The sequence below is a fragment of the Mesoplodon densirostris genome, chromosome 11 (genome assembly GCF_025265405.1).
Source record: "Mesoplodon densirostris isolate mMesDen1 chromosome 11, mMesDen1 primary haplotype, whole genome shotgun sequence".
Taxonomy (NCBI): Eukaryota; Metazoa; Chordata; class Mammalia; order Artiodactyla; family Ziphiidae; genus Mesoplodon; species Mesoplodon densirostris.
The window spans coordinates 19408695-19429264 of record NC_082671.1 but is presented as its reverse complement, the minus strand read 5'-3'; the positions used below and the strand labels follow the sequence as shown (position 1 = coordinate 19429264).

General features: G+C 38.8%; 1 protein-coding gene across 1 annotated transcript in view; it reads left to right on the top strand.

Annotated features, from left to right (window-relative positions):
• Positions 1–20570, top strand: part of ST8SIA1 (ST8 alpha-N-acetyl-neuraminide alpha-2,8-sialyltransferase 1) — a 154170-nt gene that overhangs the window by 87326 nt on the left and 46274 nt on the right. Inside the window, exons 3-4 of the mRNA XM_060113578.1 lie at positions 5390–5499; positions 11513–11605. Of these exons, the coding sequence (XP_059969561.1) occupies positions 5390–5499; positions 11513–11605 (203 nt within the window). The remainder of the gene's footprint in view (positions 1–5389; positions 5500–11512; positions 11606–20570) is intronic.

Genomic DNA, 20570 nt, shown 5'->3' with positions numbered 1-20570 from the left:
TTGGGATTGACATACATACACTAATATGTATAAAATGGATAACTAATAAGAGCCTCCTTATAAAAAAATAAAATAAAATTCAAAACAAAAGCAGAAACAGCCTCACAGACATAGAGAACAGACTTGTGGTTGCCAAGGGGGAGGGGGCTGGGGAAAGGATGGATTGGGAGTTCGGGATTAGCAGATGCAAGCTGTTATATACAGAATGGATAAAGAACAAAGCCCTACTGTATAGCATAGGGAACTATATTCAGTATCCCATGGTAAACCATAATGGAAAAGACTATAAAAAAAGAATGTATATATGTGTATAACTGAATCACTTTGCTGTACAACAGAAATTAACACAATATTGTAAATCAACTATATGTCAACAAATTTTAAAAATAAATAAACGAATAATATATCCATTATGACATCAAGAAAATGCCTTTAGGTCAGACACTGCTTAAAATAGGTTGGATGCTCAATAGAAATCTGCAAATTAAATAATTATTGAACAGATTGTTGATCATCTGATCTGTTCTTAGTTTGCGTATAGAACAGTGAGCAAAAAAGATATAATACTCGGATTGATTCATGCAAAAATGTGCATTTAAAAACTCATTGATTGATCAGAGTAGTAGATATACCCTCTAAGGGCCAATGATTAGAAAATATTTTGTTCAAAATCTGTGTAAACCTTTGAAATTGCAAGTATCTCACACAAAGGTAAATCTATGTAAACCTTTGAAATTGCAAGTATCTCACACAAAGGTAAACTATATGTAATAGTAGTGCTTTAGCAATGTAATGATAATTTTTCCCCAGATAATTTAATTCTTTTAGTATTTAATAATGTACTAGTCTCATATATTTGTATGGGACTTCAGAGTTTTCTGATGATGTTCAACACCTCAGCTGATTTTAATTCTCATAATCATACTGGGAGACAGATGGGATAGTTATTATTATGCCTGACTTCCAGTGAGGCACTGAGAGTTTGCAGGGCCTGGTAAACCATAATCTGAATCCAGATGGTTAATATAATAGAGTCATTAAGACGATGGCCATTACTAGATGGAATAGTGATAGGTGAAAAAACTTGGACAAAGATTTATAAGGTGAATTGGTGGTCAAGCAATATTTTGAGACCATGGCTGTAGTCAATCTGCCTAATCCATCCTTTCATTTAGAGTAGTATTTTTTAAGGTTAGCAGGAAGAGTGTTAGAGTATAGTACTATATTCTCAGACACAGTAGATATTTTCTTACATGGGTGCAAGGAGATACCTTTGAAAAGAAAGGATGCAGTTAGTGCCTTAATAAAAATACTCCTTGACAGAATCATAATATTTTTGTGGAAATGGATGACCAAAGTTCTTTCTATGTAATATACACCAAAAGGAGGACACCTTGCTCATGGATCATTCTGGTAAGCATCGACCATTGCCAAGTTAAAATATTTTGTGTCTAGAATAGAATAATGATAGTGAATAAAATGAGAGTATTATCTCAATTAGTTAAAAAAAATTCCTCAGTATTTTCTCAATTAAGTTTTTTCTCTGTAAAACTTTGGTGAGCTCCTTTGTTCACTGGCATATTACCAATGCCCAGAAGAATGCACCCAGATACCGGAGAAACAGTTATTGAAATGAAGTTGCTTGTGTGAGGGCTAGCATTGACCAAATGAAGAGGAAGTAAGCAAATATTACCAGCACAAAGTCAGAAATGGCTTCTTCCTCAACTGGGCTTTTGTTCAAAGGCTTAAAGCACAATGATGTGTGTGTGTGTGTGTATAAAACATATATATACGTATATGTTGTATATGACATATATGTATATATAATGTAAGAACAGGTAAATACCATATAAAGTAGGCTAATAAAAGTATTCCAGTTGTTAAGATAGAGTGTGATAAATCACTATTTTACCACGTTTCTCCCAAACCCATGGAATCTAAGTATTTTGTAGCTTGAACAAGTCAGTGGACTCTGCTAGAAGGAGGAAAGAGAGGAAAGAAGAGGGGAAGGATAATGGGAGGACCACCATGCTAGTGGCTCAGTGAGATGCTTTATGTACATCATCTCATATAATCTCATATAGTCCTGTGCAGCATTATCCCTCTTTAGAGACAGGAAGTGGGACGCCCACGGGTCCCACAATCTGGAAGTTAGGAGGTAGTATTTGTACCCAGGTTTATGCTGCTACTGCTGCTGCCACTTCCCAGCTCTGCTTGTTCTGTGCCCAGATCCTTGCTTGGAAAACTGGTATTGTCAGTCGATGTGGTCCAGGGACTTTCCTTTAACAACAATGAGTGGGGGTTAAGTTGGCTTTTACAAAGCAAACTAAATATTAGTAGTGCATGAGTGGGCCCACACTTTTGACATAAACTGTATACAGATAGTTGTATAACTCACTGAACTCAGATCAGGCTTCCATCCTCACTCCTGAAACAGGTCTGTCCTGAGGAAGGTTACCAGTGACCTCCATGTTGCAAAATCCCGTGGCAATTTTCCGCACTTATCTTACGCAATCTATCAATAGCATTTGCTGCAATTTTCCTCCATCCTTCTTGAGTATCTTGAGATTTTTTTTTTTGACTTTGCTTGCAAGACACTCTACTTTCCTGTTTTTCTCTCCCATTCCATTGGCCACTCCTTCTGTCTCCTTTACCGACTTCTCATCAGTCTCCTGACTTCTTGTTGGAGCCTCCCAGGATTCAGTTCTTAGACCTCCTCTCTTTCCTGTCTACACTCATTCACCAGCTAGTCCCCTGATTTTAAATACCTCCTATATGCTGATCACCTCCATCTTTCTATCTCCAGGAGAGACCAGTTCCCCAACTGTATTCTCATGTATTCAACTGCCTACTTGACATTGCCACTTAAATGTCTAATGGAGAATCTCACACTTGACATATTTAAAATTGAACTCCGAATTATCCCCCCCACCAAAACCTGCTTCTCTATCATCTTCCGTGTCTCAGTAAATGGCACGTCCGTCTTCACAGTTGTCCAAGCCCCAGACTTTGGCATCATTCTTGAGTCCTCTCTTTTTCTCTTATCCTATTTCCATTGCATCAGCAAATCCGGTCAGCTCTTCCTCCAAAACATCTCCAGAATCTGATTACTTCTGACCACCCCCACTGCTCTCACTCTAGCCCAGGCCACCAAAATCTCTAGTCTGCTGTTTCAGGAGACTGGTGTCTTTCTTTCTGTGCATGACATCTTACAGCCTATTCACACAGCAGCAGAGTGATTGTTCCAAAATATGTTATAGCATCACTCCTTTGCTCACCCTACCTTGACTTGATTCTCATCTCATAATACAGCCCAAAGTCTGTACCCTCCAAAGCTCTACAGAATTTGTTCCCCAACCTTCCTACCAGGTAATTCTCTAATCTCCCCCCCTCCTCTGTCCCTTGCTTACTCATCTCCAGACACAGTGGGCTCTTTCCTCTTCATTTCACACCCCAGAAGTGTCCCTTCCGGTGGTTCCCACAGGTACCGGTAAGGTTCACTACCCCTTTTCCTTCAGGGATTTGCTTCCATGTCTCCTGACCACCCTATTTCAATGGCAAGTCCTCTTCAAAAGTATTTCCTCATCTTCTCATGCCAATGATTTTCTTTCTCTCCACAGCCCATGTCACCATCTGATATTCTGTTTATTTACTCATTTGTCTTATTTATCATCCATTTCCCCACTAGGATGTGAGCTCCTTGTGAACAGGGATTATTATGTCCCTGTCACCCAGGACAGTGCCTGGGACATAGTAGGTGTTTAATAAATAGTCGTGGAATAAAAGAACAGTTAATTTGAGCATAAAGACTTAAATCTACATCTAAAAAAATCACAGATCTAACCCATGTGTTTGTTGATTTCAAACCTTCCTCCCAGGAGTGACTGAGAAAAATGCCACGTGTCATCCTGGCTTATCCTGGGCGTGTTGGGGTGCTGGCCTTTGCTTGACACTCCTGTATCCTGATCTGGGGGTCACTGGACAGTCTCTGCTGTAGTGTTACGAAGGGAAGTCTTTCCCTTCTGCAAATGCTTAGACGCTACAGTTTCAGTACTGTATCTTCATCAGCTATATTGTCATAGCTCTGGCTATTCCTTTTACAAAATAGAAATCAAGGAAGTGAAATTCCCTTCTTGTGGTACAGTGAGTGCCCCGCACCTACCAGTGATCACTCACACCCCTGGAATTTCATTTTTCTGCTTTAATTAATTTATGTGCGTATATTCAGGTATTTATTTAGTCTTTTGGTGTAATCCATATTATGCCCTTCAGATTCATCAAGGATGGCTGACTTAATATCGGCATGGTTGTTTTATGTCCCAGTTATGCAGATGTAAGGTGTTCCCCCAGAGAACACCAACTGCTGTGCCTGGTTTCAGCAAGCAGGAAATGCCGTGCCTGGCGGTTCTTGCTGACCCAGCTAAAAGAGACCAAATGTCACATTTCACTTCCAGGGGCTAGTGCTGGGTTTTGATATTCCCTGGTACTATAAATAGCACCCCAGGGAACGTTCAGGTACACGGAACATTTTCTTCACAATCCAGTTCAATGTCTGCAGAAAGTCATATGCTGTCTGGATGGACACAAGTCACTTGTCCCTTAGTGCCTCCTAAGTTCTAGACAGACCTGCCCAGAGTGTTCATGTGCTCATAAACACAGCGTTTGCTCTCAGCATACTTCTGTGCCTCTGTTTATGCTGTTCTCTCTGCCTGGCAAAATCTTACTCATCCTTAAAAGATTCAGCTCGAGTAAGAAAGCATTCCCTGAATCAGCTTGACAGACGTGCCTTCTTGCCCCTCTCTGGATTCTTCACAGCACGTGAAACATACCTCTTCTACAGCAAGTTCAGCATTACAATAGGGTCTGTTGCATAAGTTTCTGTGTTCACACTCTCCTCACATCCCAAAGTGAATTCTGAGACCTGTGATTTCTCTGTCTTCGCGTTTATCCCCAACAGTTAGCATAGGAAACACCAGCAACGTTGAGTGAATGACTGATTGTATGAATGAATGAAATTACATCCAAATAGGGGAATAGAATTCATTCGAGTTCGTTCCCAGCTTAATGCCTTTAAAAAGAATCCTAAGAATGTTTGGTGGGGATTTTTCCATTTTCTTTAGCAGTCACTCCCCACTATGTGCACAGCCAGTTTGATACCAAAAAATGTTATATTGAAATACACTTCAGGGAGCTAAAAAAAACCCCGTTTATTTCAAAGGACTAGGCTCGTTTGTTCCTTGCAAACGTCCTGGCATCTTTCTTTCCACATGCTCTTTTCCCTCTGCCCAGTCTTCAGCCAAATTCTCTGGCCGGGTCTGCTGTAAACAATGATTTTGTGAGTGGTTGTGTGTTCTCTGCAGTGAAAACCCGCCTTGTTTTCTGTTGCTAGGCAACCCCATTCCAGCTGCCCTTGAAGAAATGCGCGGTGGTGGGAAATGGTGGGATTCTGAAGAAGAGTGACTGTGGCCGTCAAATAGATGAAGCAGATTTTGTCATGCGGTAAGAGAGCTCCCACAGCGCGGCCTCTGCCTCCTCTCTTCTCCCCCACCCCTCCTGCCAGCCCCGGGGCCTTTGGAAACCAGTCACTGGTGATTCATCAGCGGTAGCTGCTCTTCAGCGTCCCTTCAAGTTCACATAGAAGTGAGTTGAGGAAGATAGGCCAGAGGAGCCAGGGAACGGGCCCCAAGAAAGTGCAAAGCTGGGAGAGCTTCAGACGTCGTGGGGAGACCCCCAGAGTGGAAACACTCATTTAATTTTAGACGATACAGTTGGATGACTCCAACTTTGAGACTTGTTCTTAAGACAAACTCACTATGAATAAACATGTTCATTCATTCATTTCATTCTACACACTCTGCTGCTTTGTTTTTCACAAAAGCATTTGGAAGTAGTGGATAGGATTCGAAGAGGGGTTGGATCTGGGCGGGACGAAGAAAACTGGAAGGAAGGAGGGAGATTACATTTCAAGCGAAGAGGAAGCTTGGTCAGGAGACTGAGCAGAGTGGTGATGTGATCCTGCAGGGGTGGGTAAAGGAACCGCTAGGACACCTCCAGCCAAGAGTAGAGACCGTGACACTGAAATGGCACCAACCTGCGCCGTTGGGTAATTTTGACCAGCAGGGAAGATAGTGAGTGATTGGATAGACACCGGCTTGGGATTGTCTGGTGGAGAGGAGAGAAGGGTGGGAAAGGACGGCATGGAGGGTCCTGGCTAGACAGAGCGTGAAGTGACACACTTTGAAGTCTCGGCCGGATGGGAAGTGGGCCCTGAGAGGTGTGAAGGAGAAAGGAAGGGGGCCAATGGGACCAAATGATGGGGTGCTTCAGAGCTGGAGGGGGCGGTGGTGGGAAAGATGAGAGAAGGTGGGCAAAAGAGAGCTAATGTCAAAGAATGGCCCACTGGAGGATGTGACTTCACCTTCTCTGGGGGATGAGCAGACGTGTTGTAGAAAAAAGGGACATTTGTTACTGAAGAAGTGTAGGAACCTGGAGGCTGTTCTGGGGAGGGTCTTTCATGTGGGCCCCGAAGTCTCAGTGAAGTGGAAATAAATGACTATGAACCAGGGGCCAAAAAGCTCTGGGGCCAGGAAGTCTGAGGTGTCCAGCAACACAGAGAGCAGAAAGCTGAAGGGGGCTGGCGGTTGTGTTTTGTGTTCATTTTAAAGGGTAAATAGTTAATGGCCTAGAAGTAGCAAAAGTTAGCTGAGAGAACACTGAACCACCTCTGGGCTCTGAGTTAAGTGGAGTAGGGGAGAGTAAAGCCTGTCTGAGAGTGTTTCAAGGAAGCTGTGTACTCAGGGGAGGGTCAAGTTCCCTCTCAGAGAGCAAGGGTTGGGCTCCTTGAAAGACTTTATCTCACGGGTGAAGCCTGCTGCAGAGTGGGAGTGGGGTCCTTTTCTATCTCTCTTTCCTTTATGGAGTTGCCCTGCCCTAGTTTTTCCAGTGTAAGACTCTGTTTTCCTCTCCATTGCCATTCTTATTTTTTGTGATACATACAAACCATAGAAACATGGAGACAATAAAAATGTAGTTCTCTTCATTCAAGTCGACATCAGTTTGGTGAGCACCTACTTTGTATTGGGTCTTCAGTGGGGTTGGGAATGGTATGTTGAACAATTCCCTCATGGACTTAAAACCTGGAGATGTGCCAGTGCTGTGACTGGGGTGATTCAGAAGCAGATGATGAGTGAGTGGGGACCTTCTGAGGGGAAGTGGCATCTGGGCAGAACCCTCTCTCCCTTCCATTCTGGACACAGGCCACCCTGTCCAAGCTCTAATGTAGGAAGGACACCAAGTGCTGCCACAGGGTTGTGGGCCATGGGGCGAGCGTGGTGAGATGGGATTTAAGCTGTAGGAGTGGGGACAATTACCTGAAGAGCAGAGGTACCCCCACTAATACATTGGTGTTAGGTGGAGGCTGAAGGGCCAGCAAAGAAAACAGAGGGGTTGGAGGACCAGCCCTTGCTGCAAACTCACTCTGTGACCCGCAGTGCACCATTGTACCTTTGCTGCAGCTCAGCTTTCTAATCTATGTGAGGAGGTGGTTGCAGCCTTTCCATTGTGGAAACTCTGATTCTGTGATGATGTGACTATCACACCGCTGTAACACATTCACGTAGTCTAGTTTAAATTTTCATATTGCTCTCGAGTATAAGTTGATTTGCTTTTTCCAGAAACTATGTAAGGAAGAAAGAGTGGAAATATTATACTCACAGATTCAGGAAAGTTAAGTGATTTCAGGAGGTCTGAGTGCAATGTGGAAGGAGGCATTAGTACAATAAATGTATGTTTTTAGTATTCCTGAGTGGGCGTGTGTTTGTCACTACATTTAGGAAGATGGATGTTTTAAACTTAATGTGCACAAGATCAGGCCTAAGCATCTTAGGGGGTTACCTATATTATTTGTTACAAATAAGCAAGACTACATTTATGTTTTATACAATCAATATTGATATATTCAAGTTCAGAATCAATGAGTGCTTGTGATTAGGGTGCACAGCACAGGATTAAACAGATGTTCATGGAATGATGAGGGAGGTGAGGATTGAAAAAAATTCAAAGAAGGTAACATCAAAACTAGATGTGCATGTGCCTTTGATTCAGTTTCAAGAATGGCGCCATTATCATAACGCCTTTAAATGTTTAAAAAGCCTTATTAATAGTTTACAATGTGGGAGTAATTAAATGTTGATAAATTGTTTATAAAGTATTCTTATTTGACCATTTATGTATCTATTTATGCACGGTTGCTTAATACACATTTTGGGGGCACCCTGAGGAAATTGAGGTAATATCATACGTTCAGAATTAAACATTTAGTGAGTAAATGTGATTAGAAAGCACACAGTATGTTCCTGGACTATAGGGTACATGGACAGTTACATTGAAAGATGAGATCCCAAAACAGCCTTACCTGTACACAGTGGTATACCCAGTTACAGTTCAAGATGTTTTCCAGAATTAGGATATAACAATGCCATAATTTCCTTTGCTTGGACATTTTCAAATACATCTTCTAATGCTAGAAGTCAGCTCCCCGTTTTTCAAAGTAAACATTTGCTCTGTAACCAAAAGCAATACTTTAAAAAATAAAATGGTTGAATAAAATGTATCTGGAAGTTGTGCAAGAGATAACAGTGATTTTGTCCTGGAGAGGAGTTGGGTGGCTCAGGAATATGAGTGAGGACAACATAATTTTGGTGCCTTTGAATTATTCTCAATTATATGTGTTTTGCATATTTAAGTGTACATGCAACTTAAAAAGGAAGTTTAGAATTTATTCTCTTTAAAGATTCCTCTCCAGACCCACATCACCCACCCATCTCCACTCCCCACTTCAAAGAATATTCATTCCTCATCAGTTCTGTGATCATATCTTCTAGGATCATGAGTACAGTTACTAAGACACTTCAGCCATTAATATCCGTTCATTGAGCCAACAAGCGATAATGCAGAGTTGGAAACACTTTTACACATTTATGCCTTATTGGAAATAATTTGACTGTATTAAATGTGCCTTTTATGTAAATCTATGTAATTATCAATTTAGGAATTGCGGAGCTAGAATTATAGTGTGCTTTTTTTCGAAGAGAAGAGCTACAGGGAAGTATCATAGAAATTTGGACTTGAAGAGAAAGTTTACCCAGAAGAACAGATATTTACACCAGAACACAATGTCATTATTTTCCAGAAATGAATGTATAAAATATTATCTTTATTGTTTTAAGCATTTCCCTCTATTGCAGGATTTGGCAGTTAGTATCTGGAAGTGTTTTTCTGAGCTTTTGCTTTGTGATAGGAGGTGTGAAGTGGACCCAGACATATGAGCCATGGATCAATCTATGAGGAATGCACAGAAAAACAAAGTATTTTTTTCAGGAATACCAACTAGTTTCATTTAACGATGACAAAACAGGTTAACCACACTTGCTGGCAATATTCAGAGTTTACAGGTTTAATATAATGTGGTTGATTCTCAAATGTTATGAAGGGCCATCAGGATCAAAGGGGAAGTGATAAATTAGGAGATTGGGATTAACATATACACACTGCAATATATAAAATAAATAACTAACAAGGACCTACTGTATAGCACAGGGAACTCTACTCAATATTCTGTAATAACCTATATGGGAAAAGAATCTGAAAAAGAATGGATATATATATATATATATATATATATATATATATATATATATATATATATATGGATATATATGTGTGTGTGTGTGTGTGTATAACTGATTCACTTTGCTGTACACCTGAAACTAACACAACATTGTAAATCAACTAGACTCCAATAAAAACTAAAAAAAAAAAAAAAATTACATTCATCAAAAAAAAAGAGAGACAGATGCCCAAATTCTAGGCTGTGTTTTATCCTGTGAGTCCTTTTCATCTTTGCAAAGATCAGTTAAATCACAAGACCACAGTCAGCACCATGGCCGGATGAGCCTGGCGGTTAATAAGCTCACTCCCCGACGTGGTCTTCAGAAACCTCTTGGGATATGGTGCAACCACTAGACTAGAGATGCCTTAAGTAGGCTCTGTGACTTGGCTTCCCCCAGGCTCCCCACCATGCATGTTGTGTTTGTTCTCACTGGGCACTCAACTGGCTGACTAATCTGTGGGGAGCTGCCAGAAGAACCAGACGCTTGTTACCAAAGAGCAGGTGAAAGGAAGATTCCAAATCAACTGAGACAAGTTTCTGCCTGGGATGCCCTGATGTGGTAGGAGTCAAATACAGGGTAAATATGAGACAACATCAAGGAACTTGTGCTGATCAGCTGAGTCGGTGCTCAGACAAGTCCATGTCCTGGAGGAAATTTGTAGGGAAATTTTAATAGCTGGGGAATGGCCTAGACCTTAATATTTGTAAGATGTCTACCAGCAAAAACACGATGCTTTGGTTTGCTGAAGTAAGAAAAAGTTAGACGTGCCCTGCTGTGGAGTCAACTTAGAGACATGGGTGGAGAGGAGCACTTAGGACTCAGTAAGAAAAGAAAATCTAATGGAAGCTATGGACTCATTTGGGATGGTCAGAAGTAATAGATATATATTTAGTTATATTTATATGATATTTCTGATATGTGATATATTTGACCTTTTACTGTGTATGAGGCATCAAGGTAGGGACTTTTTATACATTTCTTACTTGAATCCTTGCAACCACCTTATTGGAGAGGAAAAGTCATTATCCTCATTTTGTGTAACGGGGAAACTGAGGCAGTTGACAACTTGGTTAAGGTCTCACTGGCAGAAAGCCATGGGATTTGGATTTGCAGTTGCAATATTTTCCGTTGTAAGCATTCATGAGATGTTGCAGTAGAGGAGAGCACCCAGGGCTGTGTTGTGTGTGAGTGTGTGTGTGGGGGGCGGGGAAGAGGAGCTATTTCTGTCACCTGTACTCTTCCCTTGCCTAGACTGGGATGGTGGAGAATCATTGCATTTCTTTAAATGACAGATTATTTTGTCTTCACCAGTAGGCAACCATACGTTGGTCATGTACCCAAAAGTCGCACATGCATCGATTTAGGTGGCAGAGTTTGCCTTGAATGTACTATTATAATTTAGAATTTGGGAAAAGAATGAAAAACGCAAGCAAATACAATTCTTCCTTTTCTCTTGAAGTTTGTTGGTATCCACAGAGAGCACTGTAGGGCCTATGTCTTCTAGGAGACTACACCCTCCTGAGCACTAATTTCAAGTCTAGTATACCCTGACTTACCACCTCAAAAATATTTTGAATGGAATAAATTCATTTTAGTTATATCTCTTTCCTTTAGTAAATCCCTTACCTCTCTAGCTGACATTTTCTTTCTTCTAAAACAGAAATAGTTTTTATGACAGCATTTTGAAGAGTTAGTCATCTAATGTCTATTAAAAGGGAGAGGTGATAAAAACAGTTATTTGTGAATTGAGCTAGACTTAGTAAAACTCCTATTTGCCATGATAATTGACCTGATTTAAAAGTATGTAAATCATTCTGAAGTGCTTGTTCTTGTTCCTCTAGATGCAATCTTCCTCCTTTGTCAAGTGAATATACTAAGGATGTTGGATCCAAAAGTCATTTAGTGACGGCTAACCCCAGCATAATTCGGCAAAGGTAAGAGTTCATGACTTCTGTTTGTGAGGAATTAAAAGGAAGGCTTTCGAAATATTTAACATCTTAAAGGAGTGAACATAATTCAGTTTGGGAAACAAAGAAGAAAACCATCTGGACAGGCAGGAAGGATGAAGGAGGGAATTGTAAATAAACTAGACAGAATTATGGGAATCCAAACACTATTTCATGCTTCCTCTGGGATTCCGTTTCTTGCCTTTAGAGATCGTAAAAATAACATGTGAATCCATCGTTTTGCTCAAAGAAGTAATATAATATTGTGCTTACTCATTACTACTACTTTCCAATTTGTTGGCTTCAGTCCCAACTCATTGATTGGCACTGATTGGTGAACTGAAGTCATATCAACTTTATTAAAGAGTAAAAACAGAGAAGTGACCACTTTACTGCATATACATGCATGAAAGTAGCAATATTGTGGGAATGTACAAGAACGTGTGATTATATGATGTTACAGTATAGTACATCACATGATATTCAGTCAGATTTGGGAAAGCAGATGGAAAATTCTTACTCTAGTATCGATTCCAGAAATCTTGGCAGCTGCTGTGGGAGCTTCTGGGGGTCGTCGGTCTCTAGTTGATGAAGCCGAGTGGTAAGATGTGAGCTGTTTATCCAAGGACTGTTCGTCGTAGAGAATGACTCAGTCTCTGTGAAAAGAAGAGTCAGACATCGCCTTTATGCTCTCCCATGTACACTAGCAGTTAATAGTGAAATACCCAGATATTCTAAGCTCAGGCATTTGCCACCTAAGGAAGTCTTATCCAAGTGAACAGCACTTGTGTGTCACTTGATAAACAATGCTACACTACTTGTTTTGGTTCATAAGTAAGTATTCCCATAAAATAGATGTTGGGAAACACAACCAATTTTTAATTTGACAGATACTGTGAAATTACACTTCCAAAATGTGCCATTTACTTCCTCTTTGGTCATGGATCAGACTGCCTGTTTTCCAATACTGAAAACATTATGTGCTGTTCATCTTTTAAATTTTTGTCAGTTTGCTGAGTTAAAAATGATACATTATTGTTTACTTAATATGTGTTTTTTTTAATATAAGAAGGGCTGAGTGGGTATTGACTATTAGTATTTTTTCTTCTGTGAATTGCCTATTTGCATTTTTTGCTCATTTTGTACTTTTTTTCTTTTTACAAACTATTTTCCTGTTGATTTATAAGAACTGTATAGATATTAAGTCTTTGTTTGCTATATATGGAGCAAATATTTTCTTCTAGTCTGTTTAACTTCTGTCCTATCAGAACTCAACATTTTTTATACAATGAAACTTGTTAGTCTTTTCCTTTTTTTAAAAAAAAACTATCTTTAGACAATCTTCCTTACCCACATCCCCTCCAATGAGAAAATATTACCCTGTATTTTTTTAGTGCATTTATAGTTTCATTTTTCATACTTAAGAAATTTAATCCATGTGACTATCTTTATTTTTATAACACTGATCTTAATGTTTTTCCACAAAAATGTATGTTCATTATAAGAAATTAAGAGAGAAAAACACAAAGAAGATGGTAACAAAAAGAATCACCCCAGGGCCTCCCTGGTGGCGCAAGTGGTTAAGAGTCCGCCTGCCGATGCAGGGGATACGGGTTCGTGCCCCGGTCTGGGAGGATCCCATATGCCGCGGAGCGGCTGGGCCCGTGAGCCATGGCCGCTGGGCCTGCGCATCCGGAGCCTGTGCTCCGCAACGGGAGCGGCCACAACAGTGAGAGGCCCACATACCGCAAAAAGAAAAAAAAAAAAAAAAGAATCACCCCAAACCTCACCATTTGTAAATAACTATAACTAACACGAGGTACACTTTTTTCAGATATTCCATATATTCTTCAGAACTTTGAAGATATTGTTTCATTATCCTCTGGCACCCAGAGTTGCCAGCAAAAATCTCATGGAAATTTATTCAGTTTTTTGTTTGAGGGAAATCTTTCTTTCCTTCCTCTACTAAAACTTATACATTTCTTTTTACCATTTAAATTCAGAAAGTTTACCAAGATATATCTCAGAGTGGGTCTCTTTTTTCATTAATGTTGCTTGGCACATTAATGAGAGGTCTTTTGAGTTGGAAGATGTGGAGGTGTAGTGGTTATGAGCCTGTCCTCTAAAGCAAGATGACTTGGTTTTCGCTTCCTGCTCTCCCACTCACAGCTGTGTGAGCTTGACTGAGTTACTTAACACTTCCTCCTTCAGTTTCCTCATCTGTAAAGCAGGGATAATAATACTTAGTTTAATTCATACCTACAATGAATTAAACTACATATATATGTAGATGTATATATATGTAAATATGTGTGTGTGTATATATGTATATTATAATTATATATATTCTTAGAACAGTGCCTGGTATATTGTAAGCACTATATAAATGTTAGCTATCATTAGTATTGCTTTTCATCTTTGTGAACATTCTCTCTCTTATATGCCTGATTATTTCCTCTTCTTCATTATATTTGCTCTCTCTTTCTAGTCCTCCTATTAAGTGGATATTAGAACTTCTAGATATATTAACCATGATTTCTAACTCTTTCCTTGTACCATGTAGCTTTGTGTGTGTATATGTGTGTTGTGTCCCAAGAATAACCCCTTTCAGCTCACTAAATCTTATTTTAGTTGTGTTCATTCTGCTATGTAGTCTACCATTTCCAGTTCTTAATTGTATTTTTATTTTTTGTGAGCTAAATTATTTTTCTCATAGAAGCATATTTTTTATGGATATAATATCCTCTTAGGTTTCATCAAGACTGTATAAATGGACTTAAAAGTTTTGTGTTTTTGTTCTTTCTATATCCAGATTATTCTTCCTATTTTTTGGACTTAATGCTACATATATGATTTGACATTTTCCAAAATTTGTACTTTAGTTTTCTGTTCATTTTTGTATGGTAAGCCTTTTTGCTGTCAGTGAATATAGCTTTATAGGTATATTACTTTCATAATAAACAGTTAGTTTTAAAAATGTCACTGAAAACCAAAAATGCCAGTCAAATTTGTGAGTTAGTATTGAATAACTTAAATGAATGACCAAAAATCAGTGCTCTATATTTAATTTTTTTTTTTTTTTTTTTTTTTTTTTTTTGCGTTACGGGGGCCTCTCACTGTTGTGGCCTCTCCCATTGTGGAGCACAGGCTCCTCACGCGCAGGCTCAGCGGCCATGGCTTACGGGCCCAGCCGCTCCGCGGCATGTGGGATCTTCCCGGACCGGGGCACGAACCCCTGTCCCCTGCATCGGCAGGCAGACTCTCAACCACTGCGCCACCAGGGAAGCTCCTCTATATTTAATTTTTAGTGTGATTTGTTTGCTGACATAAACTAATGTAGCATAGCAAGGAGTTGGGAAGAAGAAGAAAACAAAACATTTCTCTTTTACAGTTTAGTTATCGACTCTCACTCAGTCTTGGGTTTTTTGTGGGTTTTTGTGAGAGGACTTGGGGGTCTGATCAGGAAGATGTCAGAAAATCAGCAATGATGATGATGTCTCTTTGTTCAATTAAGTGGATTGGGGTTCTGGAAATCATAAAAATGTGCAATTTTTAAAATTGGGAAGGGTTCATATCAGATTCAAGAGAATGAGCAAAAGGTCAAGAGAACACTTACAGAAATATTTTTCTTTGATTATTTAAATTTTTTTAGATAATTTCAGATTCACAAGAAGTTGCAAAACAAAAAAAAGTACAGGAAGGTCCTTTGTACTCTTCATCCAGTTTACCCCAATGGTAATGTCTTGCATAACCATAGTATAATACTTTTCCGTTCCTGGAGGGGAATGAAACATTCAGTACATTACGCTGAAGGACAAAAGAGTCTATTTTTCTACCTGAATGTGTGGAGTTGGTGGTAAGATTTTAAAAAGCTCGTGAAAACGAGTATTTATTTAGAACAAGACAGAGCAAGATGAAAGAGAAAGTGAGATTGTGATTTTGAGAAAAATTATAACTATAGAAGGAGAAAGGAAAGGATCAATAATTGTTTGAAGGGAAAAAAGTTCAATATAAAGAATTAATGCAAGGCAAGCAAGAGTCATTATGATTAATACTGGGTCAACATTTAATCAGTGTTTCTATGTGCCAGGTTCTGTGGTCTTTATATGCATTGCCTCATTTAATCTCAAAATAATCCGAATAAGGAAGTCTTTTTTTGTTTGTTTTTTTTTTATTAGTTTCTGCTTTATAACAAAGTGAATCAGTCATACATATACATCTGTTCCCACATCCCTTCCCTCATGCAGAAGATACCTCCCTGTGCTTTTTTTTTTTTTTTTTTTGGCGCTACGCGTGCCTCTCACTGTTGTGGCCTCTCCTGTTACGGAGCGCAGGCTCCGGACGCGCAGGCTCCAGGGCCATGGCTCACGGGCCTAGCCGCTCCGCGGCATGTGGGATCTTCCTGGACTGGGGCACGAACCCGTGTCCCCTGTATTGGCAGGCGGACTCTCAACCACTGCGCTACCAGGGAATCCCTAGGAAGTCTTTTAATGTGTGTTTTTACAGAAAAACAAACGTGACATAAGTTTTCTCATCTGCTCATATTCACAGCTGCTGGTCGTCAGTCTGGGACTTCACCCAGACTTGTCTCAATCCAAAACCCATACTCTTAACCAGTGACCATCGCACACCCCATCTTTCCAGGTGATCCATATGTTGCACAAGGAGACAATTGAGTTTCCACAAGTGATAAGTCATTTTGGAAAAAGGAGTGAAAGTTTTTTCACTTAACAAAGTATATTCAATGTTGCAAGGTTTTTGAATACAAAATCAAAATGCATATAGTAGTTCCATTTTGTGAAATATGGAAAAATATATCCCAGTAACATCAGATACTTTTATATACTTAACAGTTAGACAATGGGAATTCCCTGGTGGTCCAGTGGTTAGGACTCGGTGCTTTCACTGTTCCGGCCTGGGTTCAATCCCCGGTCAGGGAACTAAGATCCCGCAAGCCACGTGGCTCAGCCAAAAAAGCAAACAAACAATTAGACAAAAAAGCAAACCCTCTATAGAAAAATTACGGAATTTTATTGAGGGACATTTTGGACAACCTAAATGTCAAATAATATTCTAATGATTCTTGCTTAACCTCGCGCTAATTCTTTATATTGAACTTAATCTTAACCAACAGCTTTACTTTGCCTCTTAAACATTTAATTTTTGACCCTTTCCTTTCTCCTTCTGTAGTTATCAGATTCACATATATATAGACCCTTAATATATGACAGAGGTAATATTGTAGATCAGAGAGAAAAGGACAAATTTTCCAAAATGATGTGGAGACAGTTAGGTGTCTTTGAAATTATACCTCTACCTCATACCTTATACCAAATATCATTTCCAGATGGTTTAGACCTAACTTTGAAAAGCAAAACAAGCAAGCTTGTAGAAAATAACATAGGTCTTGTGGTTTCTTATATAAGGATCACATAGCACTAAATAGAAGGGAAAAGACTGATAAGTTTGATTTATTAAAATTGGGAACTTTTATTCATAAAAAGACGTGGTAGAAGTAGGGCAAATACAACCACATTTTAGAGGAAGACAACTAACAAAGGACTTGGATCCAGAATATACAAATAACTCTTTTACGTGTAATTTAGAAATAAATTAATTGAATATGAAAAACAGAAAACCGGTAGGAAAATAAGTCAAAGAGTTGAACCAGACTTCACAGAACTACTCCAAATAGCCAATAAATTAATGAATAGATGCTCTACTGCATTAGTAATCAGAAAAAATGCAAATAAGATTCCCTAGGAGATATCATTACACATCCATCAGGTTGGCAGAACTTATTCTAACTGTTAGTGAGGATGTGGACCCGAAAATACCATATATGCTTTTTGGAGGGAATATGGTTCCAACCACTCTGGAATGTGTTTTGACGTTATGTAGTAAGGTTGAAGATACGCAGGCTCCATGCCCTAGCAGTTCCACTCCTAGGTATATACCCTAGAGAAAAACAGTATTTATAAGAGAGAAATGTATAATAACATTTATAGTAGCTAGAAATTAAAATAGTTGATTGTGAATTCACGGTGGAATGAATCAGTGAATTCAGGTATGTTCACATAGTGGAATGCTTTACCATCACGAAATATGACTACCCACAATAAAGTGGGTGAACTTCAAAAACCTGATATTGACAAAAAAAAGGGAGTCATAAAAATACAGTAGGATGTCCATATAAAGATAAAAATAAAAGTAATTAACAGGATGGTTTAGAGACACGTCCATAACAATTCGGAGGACCAACAAGTGGTTCCTTCTCAGGGGAGGAGAGTGTTGGATTCAGGAAGTTTTTAATTCAGATCTTGTAGTCTGCTCCCAAAGCTTTGCACACCCAAGATGCTGGCAGTGTCTTGCACTTTCACGTGACTAAAAATCAAATTCATTGGGCAAAGATGTGCAGTGGAAATGCCTAAGTACCACTGATTTTCATGGCTGTCCTCCAGATCCTTGATGCTTATAAAAATATTCCACTGAGAGTTATAAGCACTATGAGTTTTCACTACAAAATTCTCGTAGAAAAGATATCGGTATCAAGATAAAACAGGCGTGAGGAAATTCAGTATATATGAAAGGCACCCATAATGATGATTCACACATTATATATGTATAATTAATGTGTATATATATATATATATTTATAATGTACACATTATTCTGCCTGTAGGAAAAATAAGGTTAGAGAAGGTAATATTCGTTGATGTAGTTAGTAGAATTTTTCAGTAAGAAGGGGCTCTGCTATAGCCTTTGTTAGGATATCTTGTCTAGAGTACATTTTCAGTTTTTAAAAACAGCTTTATTGAGGTATAATTGATATACAGAAAAAACTGCACATGTTTAATGTGTATAATTTGATGAGTCTGGACATATGCATACACCGATGATACTATCACCATCATCAAGGTAATAAACATAACCATCGCCTCCAAAAGTTTCCTTGTGCCCCTGTTTTTTTGAGTGTGTGGTAATAAGAACACTTAAGATGAGTTCTATTCTCTTAACAGGTTGTTGTTCAATGGGTATATAGTGAACTATTTTTGACAGCACCTAGAACAAAAGGATTAGTTAGGGTGTCCGGGACACAGATTAGAAAGGGCTTTGCAGTCTCATCCAACTTCTGATTGCATTTTTATGGGTTAGAGAAGTTATTCTAATGTGACAGCAGAGTCTGTTGGATCCTCACACCCACTGCTGTTGTCCTCTTCCTTCCTTTTCTGGGTTTTGTAGTTGGATGGCACCAAGGATCCCTTCACAGGGTTGCCCTTCATTAACATGCACCAGCTCTAACCCATTGGTCTGCAAACATTTTTGTTCAAATACACTTTAAAAGAATTTTTAAAATCCGTCATTATTTCCTTGATCTTTTAAAAGTTACCTAATTTTTTTGGCATGAAGTTAAATTGTTGCCAAGCATGAACTTTCAGAGCTTTCTACATTGTGCATATTTAAATACAATTGTCAAAGTCTCAGATTTAGCTTTTTGGATGTTCCACGTCCTCATAGCAAAGCCAGTGCGCTTTGTCAAATTAGTTCATTAAGTTGAGTTGACTTTCTGTCAGAAAAAGGCAGACTACATTTTATTCAATTAAGTGGTAAAATGTAACCCCATATAATCATCTCACTTCTGAGTTCTAATTATTCAACATATAAGTAAGGTATAGGAGTTGCCAAGAGTTTGTCCCCTGGATAAAATAAGGCACAGCCTCCATCTATTTCTTATAAAGATCTTTTTGCTTGTTCTCAGGGGACACTTCTTCAGAAACTGTGTACCTTACAAATGTTTCTTTGTTTGGTTGCCTGGTGGTTTTTACACTCTGGGGCACTGCATCATTATAATATTTGGGATAATAGGAGGTATGTCTTTTGTGAAGTGGAAAATTATGCAAGTAGAGTTTGGAAAAGTTGTTTAGGCTATCAGATTAGTCTTGAGTAAATGTTTTAGAAAAGTGCATATGTGGAATTTGAGGGTTTGGAAATTCATGGGGGAAGAGGGAGATTAAAATGGGAGCTTCACAAGAACAAAGTTGCAGAGGTGCTCATTCAACAAATATATTTTGAAATCTACTCTGAGACAGAGAGTACAAAGTTGAAGAAAATACAACTCATACCCTGAAGTTGCTCCCAGTCAACAGACATTCTGTGGTCTTGGAATCCATAAAGGGGGTCCAGGGGACCTCTGAATCCCTTCTGAAATTTATTTTTAAAATTTTATGTATGTGTATTATGTATTTTTTAAATCCGATTTTCCAAGGCTTCCATTACTCACAATAGGTTTAAAATTCACTGGCCCAAACTGAGTCATTCTATCAAGTAAAATTAGAGATTACAGTTCTCAAAGCTTCTTTCTTAATTTTTCAATAGAATTGAAAACTCAATTAGCCATTTTGCCCATATCAGGTGTTCAGTACATATTTGGGCAAATGATGGTTAAAAAATAAAAACTGGAACTTAATTGATTGTCCTGTTATTATATTACTTTTGAGCTTTGAGGCTCCAGCTTGGGCAATGATTATTATATGCAGCCACAAAAATGAGCATCAGTGTTCTGAGTGTGTGCTTCCATGTGAGCATATTAGAGGCAGTAGTATCAGTGTGAACAGCTTGGGGTCAAGAATCTTTTATCTGTGCTCTTGAGACCCCAGCATGTTTTTTGGCATACAGGACATACACATTAAATGTTTAGGGAATGAATGAATAAGTGAATAAATATATGTTAAATATCCTTCAAACTGAATTTCTGGTTTAAATTGTCTTTAAAAAGGAAAATTAATGAATTTTTTGGTGTCAGTTAAAATGTTTCTATGGTCTTAAACTAAGGAGATAAATTTTTTAGTAACAGATATTTCAAAGCAGTATTAATGAAATGTTTAGCAGGGAAAACTTGGTTCCTCTTTTTTTAAAAAGTTGACATAAATTAAGGAACAAAAAAACTATCAGA